Below are 18,029 nucleotides of genomic sequence, written 5' to 3'. Positions count from 1 at the left end.
TTAGATTTTTTGGAACGTTTATGTGGAGGATTATATGGTGGATTGGTCCATTGGTGAGGATTATTAAACATCCTAGGTGTATGGGGAACAGTAAAATGTGTTGATGTCTGAGTGGTCATCGCTTCCTCTTTAGCTGATTGCCATTTAAAAACTTTATTCTCAGAATAATCACTAAAGTCCCTAGCATACTTTTTCCGTTTTTTAATTTTCTGTTCCTTTTCCATACTATCCATAAATATTTTGAGCTTATCTGATTCTTTGTTATATTCCTCCTTCCCTTTGTATGGTATCAGTTTTTCCCAAGTTGCACCCTATTGTCCGCAATTACAGTGGTCAAATCGGTGCAGTTCTGACTTGGTCGGAGTCGCACCGATTTCCAAAGTAGTGCGTGCACTACTTTTGGTGCGATTTGCATAGACATCTGTGTCAGATGTCAATGCAAAGCGCACCTCAAATCAGCAGGTTACCCGACTTTGAAATCGGGCGGCCTCAATGTAAGTCGCGCGATTTCAAAGTCGGGCTTGATGTAACTGGGGTGTTACCCTAGGTTCACATCTGTGCAGGTGGTGCTGCTGCGGATCTGCAGGAAAGTCCATGCAGCCGCACCACCAGCACAGAGAAATGCGGCATGTCGCCCGCACTGGAAAACGCAACCGTACTGGGAACCGTGGTTCCCGTGCGGGCTGCGTTTTCAGAAGAAGTGCAGGGGCTTCTTCCCTGCGTGTCACGGGGCATGGGAGTCCAATCAAATGAATGGGCTCTCGTGCCCACGCAAAACACGGCCCGCACGGCCGCAGAGATGTGAACCAGGGCTTACAGAGAATTGCTGGATACAGAAACAAGATGCACACACATACACTATATTCCCAAAAGTATTGGTCCAGCCCTCCAAATCATTGGATTCAGGCGTTCCAATCCCCTCCATGGCCTCAGGTGTATAACATAAAGCCCCTAGGCATGCAGACTGCTTCTACAAACATTGGTGAAAGAATGGGTCGCTCTCAGGAGCTCAGTGACTCCAAGCGTGGTCTCGTGATAGGTGACCACCTGGGCAATAAGTCCATCCGTGACATTTCCTGGCTACTAAATATTCCACGGTCAACTGTTAGTGGGATTATAACAAAGTGGAAGCAACTGGGAACAACAGCAACCCAGCCACCAAGTGGTAGGCCACGTAAAATGACAGCGGGGTCAGCGCATGCTGAAGCGCACAGTGCTCAGAAGTCGCCAACTGTCTGCAGAGTCAATAGCTAAAGACCTCCAAGCTTCATGTGGCCTTCAGATTAGCACAACAACAGTGTGTAGAGAACTTCATGGAATGGGTTTCCATGGCCGAGCAGCAGCATCCAAGCCTTACATCACCAAGTGCAATGCAAAGCGTCGGATGCCGTGGTGTAAAGCATGCTGCCACTGGACTCTAGAGCAGTGGAGATGTTTTCTCTGGAGTGACCAATCACACTTCTCTATCTGGCAATCCAATGGACATGTCTGGGTTTTGCGGTTGCCAGGAGAACGGTACTTGCCCGACTGCATTGTGCCAAGTGTAAAGTTTGGTGTAGGGGGGAATATGGTGTGGGGTTGTTTTTCAGGGGTCGGGCTTGGCCTCCTAGTTCCAGTGAAGGGAACTCTTAAAGCGTTAGCATACTAAGACATTTTGGACAATTTCATGCTCCCAACTTTGTGGGATCAGTTTGGGGATGGCCCCTTCCTGTTCCAACATGACTGCGCACCCATGCAAGTTCATTTGAATGGGGTACTGTGCCCACGTTTCATGCAAGGAAAAGGTGCATGCACCTGAAACGCATCCCTCTGTGCGGTTCCTGCACCTGCGATCATACTGCAATCGCGCTGAAGAATGAATAGCACCCTCCACACGTCTCGCAAGAAAAGCACAATGTAGTTGGTGTGAACCTGGCCTAAAAACAAAACGAACGCACCCATCACATCTACAGATCGGTAAGCTCAGCTGCAATGTAATAAACGTTTGCCTTTGGGTTTGTTACCGCTGTAAATAAAAGTATACCTCATATGGAGTGCTGAGCTTTCTTCATGCTGAGTTGTCTATTACGGTTGCAGTATTGCTGGCCATACACACTAAAATCTGATTGTATAATCTTCCTTTTGATCTACCAAAAAAGAAACAGTGCAGGGGTCTAGGGGGATTTTTGATGAAATGAATGGGGTCAATTGTTAAATCTCAGCATTTGGGTGTTTTTTTTACAGATTTTCCACCGGTTTTCCACATCAAGTTGAAGGACACAGTGATTCTCGAGGGGGATTCGGTGACCCTTTCCTGTCTTCCCGCTGGCAGCCCTGCACCCCGCATCCTGTGGAAGAAAGGTAACTCAGCAGATTATCCTGGGGATGTTTAATGCAGTACACAGGTGGAGCATGATGGACTCGACATTTGCAGGGTGTCATAGTCTGCATTGGGAGCAGGCGATCTGCTGCTCTGTACATCTACCACTCCCGACATGTCTTGACCAATTTGATTTCTAAAGGTCATTTCATCCGGGTTCACACAATTCTATGTGTTGCTATTAATTTTTCACAAGTTTTGAATATTTTATTTATTTCAGGTACTTACTGTATATAGGGCCATCAATTTACGCAGCACTTTATATATATATATTGTACATTCACATCAGTCCCTAACCCTCAAGGGGCGTACAATCTTGGTTGATGAAGGCGTACAGTACTTGTACAGATGTGGTCATTGTGAGTTCTCCAGCTATTCCTAGTTATCCAAGCACTATTTATGGCTTGCAGGAGTTAAATTGTTACTAAACCCCGGACCCTGCATTCACTATATCTGGTCTCCCCGGACCCCGCATTCACTATGTCTGGTCTCCCCGGACCCTGCATTCACTATATCTGGTCTCCCCGGACCCCGCATTCACTATATCTGTCTCCCCGGACCCTGCATTCACTATATCCACTCTCCCCGGACCCTGCATTCACTATATCCACTCTCCCCGGACCCTGCATTCACTATATCCACTCTCCCCGGACCCTGCATTCACTATATCTGGTCTCCCCGGACCCTGCATTCACTATATCTGGTCTCCCAGGAGCCTGCATTCACTATATCTGGTCTCCCTGGACCCTGCATTCACTATATCTGGTCTCCCCGGATCCTGCATTCACTATATCTGGTCTCCCCGGACCCTGCATTCACTATATCTGGTCTCCCCGGGCCCCTGCATTCACTATATCTGGTCTCCCACAGTACACACAACATCGAAATGCAATTATTTTAGTAAATATAAACTGCTAAATACCTTTTCTCATCAGCAGTTAGAGCAGTCTTGTGACTTCTATCAGTGTCCAGCAAAGCACTGGTTAAACCTTGTAGGAGGAGTTTTCATTCTCCCCTGATTGTTCTATGAGGCTGCATAACCCCTGACCCTCTGTCTGGACAGCACTGATTGGCCCTCTGCTGGTCACATGCACTCTCCCAAGAAAAAAAGCAAAACACCAAAATGAGCATGTGCAGCTTGCCCCCAGGCTCTGTTTGATCAGCAGATGGATTAAGGACAGTAGAAAAAGGGGAGGATCAGAGAAGACAGGATCAAACAGCTTTTTTTGCAAAGTGCAGAGGATTAACCCCTTGGGTTCCACAGTGAGTATAACAAGCTATATTTACTGCATCTACAGACTGATTGTACTGTTGTGGGTTTAGTAACACTTTAACTTTTCTCTTTGGAGACTGAAATTGAGAGAGAGACATATAGTGATGACTTATAGTAGAGGTGAAGGGGGGAGAGCGGAGCTCCTGCTGAAAGCCCAGATACAGCTCTGCTAACACAGTACGGTGACCTCCGTATTGCACCCCGTGGTAATATAAATACCTGTTAGTGCACATTGGGGGGGGGGGGGGGTAGCAAGGTGTTATTTCCGCTATAGCCCCAGGCATCGCAGTGGTAAGGCACAGCCCTGAATGATTGCCGCTATCTGTGATAATATGTGTAACATATATTATTTACAGCGTGGATCTCATTCTACAGGCAGAAGCCGCTCTGCATTATTAATGTCTTCAACAAAGCCTCAATCTACTCCGCTGCTCAGTCATGTGCAATGAAGCGAACCGCAAGCAATAAAACGCAGGCTGCCTCTACCATTACAATACCGCGACATGCAATAAAACACAATCGGCCTCGGTATATTTACAATTATAGCTACACGCAGTAAAATAAAGGCGGCCGTCGTATTATTTCAAGGTATCAACAAGCAATAAAATACATTTAGCCATAAAATGATTACAATACGGCTGCATTCTGCATAATCCAGACAGACTCCGCATTGTGTATTGAGCTGCTGGTCTGGAGTTCTGCTTAACCCCAGGTTCACACCTATGCAGGGTGCGTTTGAAGCATTTCTGCATTGCGTTTTGCATTGCATTTTGCGTTTTTGCACTTGCGTTGTTGGTGCGTTCTGCCGCGTTTTGCAGGGGTTTTTTGTAAGCTCGAAAGAGCAGGGCCCTCGATCCCCTCATGTTTTGCATTGTATTGGTATTGTTCTGTCACATGTTCTGTCCCCCTTTGTAATGTACATGTATGATCCAAACGCACACGTTCCTGCGTTAAAAATGGCTGTGTGTATAAGTGGGTGCTGCAGCGATCGTCGGCTGGAACCGAACAAAATCAGCAAGGAAAAAATGTCACCAGCACACCGAGGATCACCAATATGGGTCCAAAGGTTTTAATAAACCATCACATAGTTACAGCAAGGCAATGTTTCGGAGTCTCGCAGGACCCCTTCATCAGGCATGTGACTCATGCCTGATGAAGGGGTCCTGCGAGACTCCGAAACGTTGCCTTACTGTAACTATGTGATGGTTTATTAAAACCTTTGGACCCATATTGGTGATCCTCGGTGTGCTGGTGACATTTTTTCCTTCCTTTGTAATGTACAGCGCTGAGCGAACCATTGGCGCTTTATAAATACTGTATAATAATAATAATATTTTTTACATTTTTCTTGTTGCTAGGCAGATTTTAAACACAAAAAGCATCAGCATAACCAAAAATGCAATGTTTGCGTTAAAAAAAGTCCCTGACCCTTTCCAAAAAACAGACCGGGTGAAAACGCAACAGGTGTGAACATGTCCCATAGGAAATCATGTTAAATGGACTTACTGCGTTTTTGCAAATTGCTGCAGAAAATGCTTAGGTGTGAACAGGGGCTCGCACTGCCGCATATATGTGAACCGGGGCTTACAGAGAATTGCTGGATACAGAAACAAGATGCACACGCATACACTATATTACCAAAAGTATTGGGCCAGCCTTCCAAATCATGTGATTCAGGTGTTCCAATCCCCTCCATGGCCACAGGCAGGGGCAGACTGACAACTCATGGGGCCCCCGGGCAATAGGGGATCATGGGGTCCCTGTGTCCTCGCCCACACCCAAAAAAGCCTATGAAAAACCAATAAAAGGAACCAGGGGCATCTCATGGGGCCCCCTACTGACTCCGGGCCCTCGGGCAGTGCCGGAGTGCTCGAATGGTCAGTCCACCCTTGGGTGTGAACCTCGGATAAAGCAGTAGTAAACCCAAAACCAAAAATGTAATATATTGCAGCTTATCTTTCATTAGATGTGGTGGCTGCATTAGTTTTCTTTAGGCCCCTTTCACATGGGCATTACATTTTTTTTTTCATCAGTTCAGTCACATTTTAAAAAAAAAAAACTAATACGCTTTTCCGTTCGTTAGCAAATATTCTTGAAACGACAATTCCCGTGTATCGCCAGCTTAAGTCTGTGAATTTTTCGTTAATGTGTCAGTATAACACTACCAGGTATTTATCATCTCCCACAGAGATCATAGTACTCCCCCTGACAATACTCTTCATTTGCTTTTCTATCCAGGACAGAGCCATCCTTGTTCAGTCATCACTTGGGGTCACCATCTAATTCCTGAACTGAGCGGGTGGCTGGGAAATGTATTTATTTATTTCAGGTACTTATATAGCGCTGTCAATCTACACAGCGCTTTACATATATATTGTACATTCACATCAGTCCCTAACCCTCAAGGGGCGTACAATCTAAGGTCCCTAACTCACATTCATACATACACATACCAGGGACAATTTAGACGGGATCCAATTAAGCTACCAGCATGTCTTTGGAGTGTGGGAGGAAACTGGAGTACCTGGAGGAAACCCACGCAGGGAGAACATGCAAATTCCAGGCAGGTAGTTCTGTGGCTGGGATGCGAACCAACGACCCTAGTACTGCCAGGCGGAAGTGCTAACCACTTAGCCACTGTGCTGCCCCACAATCTTGTAAATCCTGGTATCTGTGCAGCTCTTGGCTGACATAGATCAGCTCCACCATTATATCTTTGCAGCTTTTGACTTGCTGCAAAAGTTACAATGTTGCAGTCTGATCACTGGGGGAGAGGAGACTGGGGAAATGCTGCCTGCAGCAGACTGATGATAAAGGCACTGGACTGGAGCACATGGATTTTTAACCTCTTCTCGTCCTGCCCATGCCAATAAATGGCCACACGGGAGCATTGCTGATGCGGGCGGGGGGGGGGGGATTCTAAACATCCCCCCCGAATTCACTGCTTGTGCGCGCTCCCTGGGAGCATGCAGCACTGCAGTCTGTGCCCAGTGGACACAACGGAAAACAGATCGCTATATGGGGCCGCTGTGTGAGGGCCCAGTTAGGGTTGCCACCTCTTCCCTTTAAAACCGAACACACTTCCCCTCCAGAGGATTTACCCCCCTTCCTGACTAGGCCATTTTACTTTAACTGACAAGTACGCGGTCATGCGGAGATCCTCGGCAATCCCTGGGCGCCGGCGAGTAATCACTGGCTTGGACCCGGTGATTGACGGCCACGAATGGCAGCGCAGGTAGGGAGTGCACACCCCCTACCCGGAAATGCAAAACCACACATATATACGTGATTTTGCTCACCACTTCCGCCCTGTAGCAGTATTGCTGCTATGAGGTGGTGCTAAAACAGTTAATTACACAGGTTCTAGGGCTAATTTAATGCAGATAAGGCGTGAAATGAGTTTAATTACCACCTTAATCAGTCACAGAATCTGTGTAATATGCAGGGGCGGACTGACAACTCATGGGGCCCCCGGGCAATAGGGGATCATGGGGCCCCTGTGTCCTTGCCCAAACTCAAAAAAACCTATGAAAAGGGTACCAGGGGCATCTCATGGGGCCCCCTACTGACCCCGGGCCCTCGGGCAGTGCCCGAGTTTCTAAATGGTCAGTCCGCCCCTGGTAATACGTGTTCGGTTTTAAAGTGATGAGGTGGCAACCCTAGGCCCAGTGTTGCATTTGGGTACAGTGTTGCATGACCGCGCAATTGTCATTCAAAGTGTGACAGCGCTGAAAGCTGAAAATTGTCCTGGACTGGAAGGGGGTGAAAGTGTCTGGACTTGAAGAGGTTATTGATGACAGTCAGATCTTCCTATATGCTTTTCTATATGTTGTGACACGCCAGGAATATAGTCATGCAGGCTTGTAAAGTCAGTGACAGGTTCCCTTTAGGTATTATTACAATGCAGCTGCAGGCAATAAGTTACTAGTCACCTTTGTTAAAACACACAGACAGCTCAAATGTGGATTTGAATTGTGCAGGTCTAACGACCTGTGATTAGACATTTGAGAAGGTTTTCCTCTAACAATGTCTCCAGGTAATTCATATCTTTGGACAATAGAATAGTGATCTTACCATGAAAGTACAGAAGAGTGACTACTGTACCTACAGCCCCGCCCTGGATATACAAACTCTGATACTCAACGTCTGCTGTAGATGTCTCTTATGTATTCAGAGGGAAGTAATTGCCCAGTAGGGGGGAAATAACTGAAAGACAACAAAACCCCACAAACAACATTTCCCCAACGGATAATAATTTTGTGCAAGGAAATAAATCTTTCCGTATATATTCACTTTAAAGCAGGGGCGGACTGACCATTTGGAAACTCGGGCACTGCCCGAGGGCCCGGGGTCAGTAGGGGGCCCCATGAGATGCCCCTAGTACCTTATTCATAGGCTTTTTTGAGTTTGGGCAAGGACACAGGGGCCCCATGATCCCCTATTGCCCGGGGGCCCCATGAGTTGTCAGTCCGCCCCTGCTTTAAAGTATTATTATGTTTATGACTCTATTTTTGTCCCTCTCTTTCTTTCTCTCTCTCATTCTTTCTCTCTCTTTTTTCTTTTCTTCTACCCTTCTCCCCTCTCTCTCTCTCTCCCTTCCTCTCCTTCTCTCTATCTTTTCTTATATTCAGTACAATCAACAGTATCACTGTTTCAAGTTTTAGTATTTCAAAACAGTCATCGGTAATAATCATTGAAGTCACCTATTACCTGGTTTTCATATTCATGAGGGCCAATTCACACCTGCATTACGCAGGAACGAGGTCAATTACTGTGCAATTCAGTGCAGCGCGATTTTCAGCCCATTTATTTGAAGTAGTGCATGCACTCCTTTTCAAAAACGCACTACACTGAATTACATGGTACTGCTGTACCCTGGGATTACGCTGCAGGTAAATGAACTGCGATTGCAATACGTTGACACCTGCAGCAGATCGCATACCCAGTGCGTTTTTAACAAGGTGCCGGAAATGCGGGTTTCTCGTACCTCTTTTTGGTGTGCACGAGCCATCAATCTGTTTCTTCCTCTCCTTCTCACCCTCTTTTTCTGTCTCCCTCGCATTCAGTACAATCAACAACAGTATCACTGTTTCTGATTTTATTTTATTTGAAAACTTACGTCACTAATAATAAAAGTTATGCCACCTGTTACCTGATTTGCAGTTTAAAGGTTTAATATATTTTATGAATTAATTTGCCTCTCTTTCAGGTACTCTCAATCTTCTTCTCCCTCTCTCACTATCTCCTTCTCCCTCTCTCTTTATCTCCTTCTCCCTCTCTCTTTATCTCCTTCTTCCTCTTCTTCCTCTCTCTCTATCTCCTTCTCCCTCTCTCTTTATCTCCTTCTCCCTCTCTATCTCCTTCTTCCTCTTCTTCCTCTCTCTCTATCTCCCTCTCTATCTCCTTCTCCCTCTCTCTCTTTTTTCCTCTCTCTATCTCTTTTTTCTCTCTCTCTTTCTATCTCTTTTTTCCTCTCTCTATCTCTTTTTTTCCTCTCTCTTTCTATCTCTTTTTTACTCTCTCTCTGTCTCCTTCTTCCTCTCTCTCTGTCTCCTTCTTCCTCAATCTCTGTCTCCTTCTTCCTCTCTCTCTGTCTCCTTCTTCCTCTCTCTCTATCTCCTTCTTCCTCAATCTCTGTCTCCTTCTTCCTCTCTCTCTGTCTCCTTCTTCCTCTCTCTCTCTCTCCTTCTCCCTCTCTCTCTCTCTTTCTTCCTCGCTATCTCCTTTTTCCTCTTCTATATCTCCTCCTCCCTCTCTCTCTATCTCCTTCTCCCTTTCCCTATTGTCTTCTTTCCTTATCTCTCTCCACCTCCTTCTCCCTCTCTCTCTCTCTCTCTCTTTCTTCCTCTCTCTCTCTTCCTCTCTGTCTTTCTTCCTCTCTGTCTTTTTTCCTCTCTCTCTATCTCCTTCTCCCTCTCTCTCTCTATTGACTTCTCTTTCCTCTTCTATATCTCCTCCTCCCTCTCTATCTCCTTCTCCCTTTCTCTATTATCTTCTTTTCCTCTTCTCTCTCTATTTCCTTCTCCCTCTCTTTTTATCGCCTTCTCCCTCTCTCTTTAGCGCCTTCTCCCTCTCTCTTTATCGCCTTCTCCCTCTCTCTTTATCGCCTTCTCCCTCTCTTTTTATCGCCTTCTCCCTCTCTCTTTATTGCCTTCTCCCTCTCTCTTTATCGCCTTCTCCCTCTCTTTTTATCGCCTTCTCCCTCTCTCTTTAGCGCCTTCTCCCTCTCTCTTTAGCGCCTTCTCCCTCTTTCTTTATCGCCTTCTCCCTCTTTCTTTATCGCCTTCTCCCTCTTTCTTTATCGCCTTCTCCCTCTTTCTATCTCCTGTTTCCTTATTATTTATTTCTCCCTCTCTCTTTTTATCTCTCTCTTTCTATCTTTCTCTCCATAGTTAGTTCAACCATCTGTATAATTTCTGTATTTCAATAATTACTGAAGTCACACCACTTGTAACATCTCTTTCTATAGAGTTTGACCAGCCAACATTCCTAATGAAGTGTTTCCTTGCAATGTATAAAATGTTCATGTTTCATTGGATGAAAAAAAAATTCTCTCTGTTCTTGGGACGAAGCAAAAACGATTACATATTTGTTCCATATCTCAGCATTATTGGCCACACTCTTAAATGAGAGTTAGATCTTTTGTAGATGTAGGTTCAAAAGCCACTCGTATGACTGAACACCTGAACTCGATAATTTAGCCGACTCATGACTTTTGGCCATTGAGATTATAAGTATTGTTACAGAAAACTGTATCGTTCTTTACATTGTACAGTTGTCAAAATGTCTGCTATGTTTGTATTATTCTGTAGTGTACCTGCCTGTGACAGATTGTATTCTCGTCCTCAGATAAAATAGTCTTGGAATCAGGAGGACATGTAAATATAAAATCGAGCCCAGATGGACGCCAAGTTCTCACCATCACAAGCGCCGGACAGCAAGAGGCTGGGCTCTATGAATGTGTGGCAGCGAATACCCTGGGCAATGCCACCAGTTCTTGCTGCTTGTCTGTTGCACGTATGTATTCTGTGGATTTACAGTACATTATAGAGGAACTCTCACAAAAATGATTAAATGAGAAGTATTTTTTTTTTAAATTATGCTTACCTAGGTGGATGCAGCATCTGTCCTCGCCAGCTCTAAGGCTACATTCACACTAGCGTTGTGTGCAGGCGGCAGAGAGGCGTTTGGGAAGCGTTTTTACCGTTTCCCAAACGCCTCTGCCAATTCTGCACATTACAGCACATGGTGCTGTTCTAACGGGAGCGTTTGCGTCGCGGCAAAACGGACGCCTCTGGCTTTGAAGCCTCCTATTCTCGTCTATGGTGCCGCTCCGCAAACGCCCGGCCGTGCGGTTGCGACGTGGTTGTGGGGCATTTGCGGAGCGGTAACACCACTCAAACTGCATTATAGGCGTTTGTGGGGAGTTATTAACGCTCTGCAAACGCCTAACAACTACCGCTAAACCGCGCATGCGGCGTTTGCGGAGCGTTTGACAAGCGTTAAAAAACGATCCGCAAACGCCGGACCAACGCTTGCCAAACGCTATAGGGGCGTTTGGCCAGCATTGGTAAAACAGCCAAGTGTGAACGAGCCCTAACAGTGAGAACTGAGAGATCAGACACCACTGATTGCTGAGCTCTCTCCTCCACTTTGAGTGGTGTCTGTCAGTCTCCAGCTCTCTGCTCTCCCCCAGCACTCACTGGAACACTGGGCTGTGGAGGGGGCGGGAGTGGCTAGCTCAGCCTCTCCGTGGCTGCCGAGAGGCTGAGCCAGGTGCCAATACAGGCTCCTAGGTGGATCCCGACCAAATGGTCGGGATCTTTCCCCAGCATGGATTGGCTGAGTGACATCAGCCAACAATGGACTTTAGCCCACTGTTGGCTGAAAACGGGTCACAGGAGTGCAGAAGGAACTGCACTCCTGTAATCCCCAGGAGATGTACAGCCAACCAAGCTTTGGCTGTACTTTTCCTTTAAACTTTTATATCATCCCCCAGTGGACCAAGTGCATATAAAATGTGGTCCCATTCCAATTAGTGTCCCCTGTTGTGAATTAAAGCACCTCTTTGCTAGTATTACCTCCACCCTGTTCTGAAGCCCAATTTATGGGTGTTCCTGTGCAGACAGCACTCAGCCCTCTCCGGCCAAATTTTGATCCATGTATGGCTGGCTTTAGGTGACTGTTCTCCTACAGGCTGCTTGTTCATTCATAATAGTAAAAGATTGCTTGATGCTGCCACACTGGTGCACAGCGGGTGCCACGAGCATTCAACATTTCTGAAAGTGTCCAATACCGAAGAGGCCTTAGGAAGCCAGAAAGGGTCTCTTTAGGCTGACCATATACTATTCTCTCACCGGCCACTTTATTAGGTACACCTCTTCAATTTCTTGGTAATACAAATTGCTAATCAGCCAATTACATGGCATCAACTCAGTGCATTTAGGCATCTAGACATGGTGAAGATGACTTGCTAAAGATCAAAATAAGGAAGAAAGGTGGTGTGGTTATTGGTGCCAGACAGGGTGTTCTGAGTATTTCAAAAACTGCTGATCTACTTAGATTTTCATGCACAGCCATCGCTAGGATTTACAGAGAATGGTCCGAAAAAGAGAAATATCCAGTGTGCGGAAGTTGTGTGGACGAAAATTCCTAGTTGATGTCAGAGGTCAGAGGAGAATGGACAGACTGGTTCCCGGAAGATAAAAAGGCAACGGTAACTCAAATAACCACTCGTTACAACCAAGATATGCAGAATACCATCTCTGAACGCACAACACATCGAACCTTGAAGCAGATGGGCTACAGCAGCAGAAGACCACTCCGGGTGCCACTCCTGTCAGCTAAGAACAAGAAACAGGCTACAATTCGTACCGGCTCACCAAAATTGTACAATAGAAGATTGGAAAACATGTTGCCTGGTCTGATGAGTCTCAATTCCCTAGAGATGGTTGTGCATGAAAATCCCAGTAGATCAGCAGTTTTTGAAATACTCAGACCGGCCCATCTGGCAGCAACAACCATGCCATATTCAAAGTCACCTAAATCCCCTTTATTCCCCATTCTGATGCTCGGTTTGAACTTCAGCAAGTCGTCTTCACCACGTCTAGATGCCTAAATGAATTGAGTTGCTGCCATGTGATTGGCTGATTAGCAATTTGTGTTACCAAGCAATTGAACAGGCGGACCTAATAAATTGTCCGGTGAGTGTATATTACTACCAAATTGTACAACACAGTTGAGTACTGTTCTTGATACTTTTTTATTTGCTTTAACAGTTACATTTTCAGGGTATACCTTTTTCTTCAATGGTCCAAGCAAGTGCACTAATACGGCCACAATCAGGGGCAGACTGACAACTCATGGGGCCCCCGGGCAATAGGGGATCATGGGGCCCCTGTGTCCTTGCCCAAACTCAAAAAAGCCTATGAAAAAGGTACCAGGGGCATCTCATGGGGTCCCCTACTGACCCCGGGCCCTTGGGCAGTGCCCGAGTTTCCAAATGGTCAGTCCGCCCCTGGCTCTGGTATAGGTAGGAAATAATTGGATGAATTTTGATCTGTGTTTAGCCCTCTCTGTTCAATGGCCGAGTTTCCAAATGGTCAGTCCACCCCTGGCCACAATCACCTTAAGCAATCAGATTGTACAATCTCTAGGTTTATCAATACTACAGAGCCTACCTTAATAACCCATTTAATTTGTATTGAGTCAGACAATCCTATGCATTACATACTTGAGGCAATCCTATGCATTACATACTTGAGGCAATCCTATGCATTACATACTTGAGGCAATCCTATGCATTACATACTTGAGGCAATCCTATGCATTACATACTTGAGGCAATCCTATGCATTACATACTTGAGGCAATCCTATGCATTACATACTTGATGGGAGATTCTAAAGTTAATTGTAAAATTAAATTGTAAGATGTTTGGTCAGCTTTATAGCCCTTTATATTTCTGCATTGTGGTATTACACATGCAGTAATGTATGTAATAAGTATTCCTCCACCATTCACTAAGGCAATACATCTGTGTTATAGCACACTGTAAGGCACTATTGTACATTTAGGAATAGATCCATGTCTTATTTTTGATATGCTGGGATGCATTGGCAGCCTATTCATTCAATATGTTGTCTTAAGGCAACACACATTGGCACGTGGCATAATATTAATACTGGTGGACTACAAAGCAGTAAATGGGTCCTTTAAGGGAGTTGATGTTTAAAATTCAGAGGACCCCTTTTTTTAAAAAACTTTTTCCCTTCTGTTTATTTCCTCTTCTCAGGAATGCCACAAGCCCCCGGGACCCCGGAGATCCCCCAGAAATATAAGAACACGGTGCTGGTTCTGTGGAAGTCGAAGGAACTGCGCTCCCCCTGCACCTTCATCCTGGAGTGTCAGATGAACGGTGAGCTCAGACCTGGTCTAGCATGACATGTCTCCATGGAGTCACAGTTACCAAAACACTCAACGGAGACAACAGTGTAGCAATGCCTGAGGTTATTAACTGAACAAAGTGAAGTGTACCAACAAAGACACGGTAACAGTTTCTGTTTGTGTAATGGACACGGCTGGTGGAATCGTTATGATTGCCTTTTTTTTTTGTTTCTTTAAGTGCCAATAGATATGAGTGGAAAGCTGGATATCCTCAAACTCTTAGCAGACTTCTGTATAAACATTAAAACCTTGCTTGCTGGAAGATTCAGGTCTATGGGCCGTGCAAAGTAGGCGATTTTATGCAGCAGCCCTTTTTTTCCTTTAGCCATTTTTTGCTATAAATGCTGTAATTTTAGCAGTTTTATACAGAATTGCCAACTTACTAATTTTACAGCAATTGTAGCTCAGTTGCTCAGCGAGCGATTGAGTTTCATATCAGAGACAAGCTCACCACCGACAATTGCTTTCCCGTCACCTCTATGGCTTAGCTGCAAATCACCAAAGGAAGTTGGTTTGTAGCAGTGAATGGCACTAGTATGACCTCTACCTGTGAAACAATCACTTCTTAGCGACAATAGCAATTACATCACTATCTATAAATTGCTGTTAAAGTTGAACTCTGGGAAACAATGATTTTGGGATATTTGCTATGTACCAATAAGTCACCTCTAATTTATTTTTATTACAGGTACATATATAGCGCAGTCAATTTATGCAGCACTTTACATATACAGTTGTGTTCAAAATAATAGCAGTCAGACATCACTAACCGGATCAATCACTGTTTTTGGTAGAAATGATATTTCTACATGGCAAATAATTTACTAGCAGGTGTAGTAGAGTAATAGAAATCCAACAGACCCAACAGTCATGACATGAATGCTGCTGATTCTGTGTCATTGAATCACTAATTGAAAGGGGCATGTTCAAAATAATAGCAGTGTGGAGTTCTATTAGTGAGGTCATTCATTCTTTGAAAAACAGGTGGCAATTATTGCCCTTATTTAAGGAAGGAAGGCAGCAAATGTTGTACATGCTGGTTACAGTGCATTTCTCTCTGAAATTCTGAGGAAAATGGGTCGTTCCAAATATTGTTCAGAAGAACAGCGTACCTTGATTAAAAAGTTGATTGGAGAGGGGAAAACATATAAAGAAGTGCAGAAAATGATCGGCTGCTCAGCTAAAATGATCGCAAATGCTTTAAAATGGCAACCAAAACCTGAAAGACGTGGAAGAAAGCGAAAAACTACCATTGGAATGAATAGAAGAATAGCCAAAATGGCGCGGACTCAGCCAACAATCAGCTCCAGGAAGATCAAAGAAGGTGTAAAGTTACCTGTGAGTACTGTTACAATTAGAAGCCGCCTACGTGAAGCCAAGCTATCTGCAAGAAGCCCCCGCAAAGTCCCACTGTTGGAAAAAAGGCATGTACTGAAGAGGTTACAATTTGCCAAAGAGCACATTGACTGGCCTAAAGAGAAATATTTTGTGGACTGATGAAAGTAAGATTTCACTTTCAAGTGAATGGGCTTGTGGAAATGCATGCAAATTGTGCCAAAAAATTGTGAGCAGGAATGTGCATTCCCACTCTGCAAGCCAAGACCTACGATTTCTCTCATACAGAGCATACAGGGAAAGCCATGTGGGAGCTTCGCTCTTGATGGGGAAATGTCATATTTCTTAAAGTTGGTTCACAATATCTAAGAAAGCCTCCAGATATCCTGGCTACCTTGGCTGACTTCATACCAATGGAATGTCATTACAAATTGACCATGTTCTTCAGCCTGGGATCACATATATGCGGTGCAGTATATCGCATGTGATTTGCACAGGAACCGCACTGCATTCCTGTGCAAATCACATGTGATTTGTGTGCGGTGCGATTGGAGCCATACATTTTGTATGGCTCTAGTTGCACCACACCCGCACCAAAAAGGTGCAGGGCCCTTTTTTGGGTCCGCACTAGAATCAAATCGCATAGGTATTCACATCTATGTGATCCGATTCTGCACATCACACTGCGTTTTGCGGACCGATTTCGGGGTGTTGTTAACTTAACATACATACCCGCAGCGGTTCGCATGAACTGGGTGCGATTCTGATGTGGTGCGAAATTCGCACAGAATACGCTGCAAATTCCGCACTCATCAGTGTGAACCCAGCCTAAAAGGTCATGTTATTTGCAAGGGCAGTTGGCCATTTCCTTACATTCAAGCCCTGTATATAACACAGCTAAAACTTGGAATAATATGTCTCTGTCATGCTTACCCTAATGCAGGTGGTAAGGCACTTTAGCTGGCTTCTGTGTTCTTCACCTATAGCAGCCCCCTTTCCTATAAGGTAAGCAGGCCTACCAGTACTCAGTTGCCCCCAGGTCTTATACACAATGCTATAGTGCCTGGCCACCACGCCATGGCAGGCATGAACTGAGCAAAGAAAACAGGTTCTTGCGATTGGCAGACAGTCAGAGTAGGTCAATGAGAATCCAGGTACAAGGCAGGCAAGGTTTAGAATATTCAGGGTCAAATCTGTAGCCAAAAGGCAGGCAGAGTTCAGAAAATAGTTGACATCTGCTCCAAGGTCGTCAGTGAGGGAATCCAGAAAGCAGAGCAGGACTGACAAACAGGGAGCTTGAGCACATGTAACCAGCGCTATCACAAGCATTAGACTACAGGCTTGACTGGCTTAAATCAGGTTTGGCCTCTACCCAGAGACTGGTCACATCAATCACCTTGTAGGTGGACTGACAGGGAGAATGTATCGCAACCAAAACCAGGATACTGGAATGAGATCAGCAGCTTTGATGAAGCAGGAGTGCTAGACGCTCCTGACAGTCTCGTCTCAGAGCTTCTATCATGCATGCGTCTGATTGTGATCATCTGTGCCATGCTGTAAAAAGGCGGAAGGACCCGTGGCGGAAAAGGCATCTTTAGTTAAGTAGTCTTGGTATATTTTCTAACATTATTACATTAGTTATCTGTATCTGTCATTATTTAAATAAATGTTATACTTACAAGTGTTTTGTGATCTCTCTTTGCACATCTCGAATACAACCCCAAAAATATAAACTATCAAGTAACCATGATAAAACAGTTCTCTACATTTTCCATTCATTCAACATCTTATATTCTTTTCACTAAATACAATTTAGTGAAGGGAAGAGGGAAGATCAAGACAAGCATCTGTCTCCTCCTCCATTCACAGAATACTTTGTATCCAGTGAAAAGAATACAATGTTTATGAACGTACATTGGAGCTTCCAAATGGATATTCTGTTGATTGTTTTTCCCACAGCAGTTAGCATCTCTTATACCTAATCCCATATCTGTATGTTATCTCTGTAGGAGAAGGGGAGTGGAAGGCGATCAGCTCCGGCATCAGCGATTGCTATTACAATGTCACCGAACTGCCAGCCGGTGCTGTCAGGTTCCGTGTAGCCTGTGTGAACAAAGCTGGCCAGGGACCCTACAGCAATTTTTCTAAGAATGTTTTCATAGATGGAGATGGTAAGCAGAAGAAGATGGATAACGGGTACACGGTTTTTCTCAGTTTGCGCCCATTTTTTTTATAGACTTAGAGGGAAGAATCATGCTGTAATGGAGTAAGACACAAACTAGTGTAACTACAACCAAAACTTGACTTGGAAGCTTTCCACTCAATTCCTGTCCCAGTAATAACTATGGGGGAGATTTACTAAAACTGGAGCCTTCAGAATCAGGTGCAGCTGTGTATGGTAGCCAATCAGCTTCTAACTTCAGCTTGTTCAATAAAGCTTTGACAATAAAACCTGGAAACCCATTGGTTACTATGCACAGTTGCATTAGATTTTGCACTTGTCAGTTTTAGTAAATCTCCTCCATGTCTCTAGGACAGGAAGTGAGTGAAAATCTCTAATCAGGACATGGACAGCTCTGACAAGTTGAAGGGAAATCAAGCCTTCCCCTACTTTTC

General features: G+C 44.9%; 1 protein-coding gene across 3 annotated transcripts in view; it reads left to right on the top strand.

Annotated features, from left to right (window-relative positions):
* SPEG (striated muscle enriched protein kinase) overlaps positions 1-18,029 on the top strand; it is a 442,132-nt gene that overhangs the window by 403,205 nt on the left and 20,898 nt on the right. For all 3 annotated transcript variants that reach the window (XM_089680603.1, XM_089680604.1, XM_089680605.1), the window contains 4 exons: positions 2,224-2,340; positions 10,482-10,649; positions 13,927-14,049; positions 17,423-17,584. In XM_089680603.1, the coding sequence (XP_089536729.1) occupies positions 2,224-2,340; positions 10,482-10,649; positions 13,927-14,049; positions 17,423-17,584 (570 nt within the window). The remainder of the gene's footprint in view (positions 1-2,223; positions 2,341-10,481; positions 10,650-13,926; positions 14,050-17,422; positions 17,585-18,029) is intronic.

This window comes from Staurois parvus, unplaced genomic scaffold, assembly GCF_062004578.1.
Source record: "Staurois parvus isolate SC_StPar_1 unplaced genomic scaffold, SC_StPar_1.0 ptg000246l, whole genome shotgun sequence".
NCBI classification, from domain to species: domain Eukaryota; kingdom Metazoa; phylum Chordata; class Amphibia; order Anura; family Ranidae; genus Staurois; species Staurois parvus.
The sequence above is the reverse complement of the archived record's forward strand: the minus strand, read 5'-3'. Positions and strand labels throughout refer to the sequence as shown.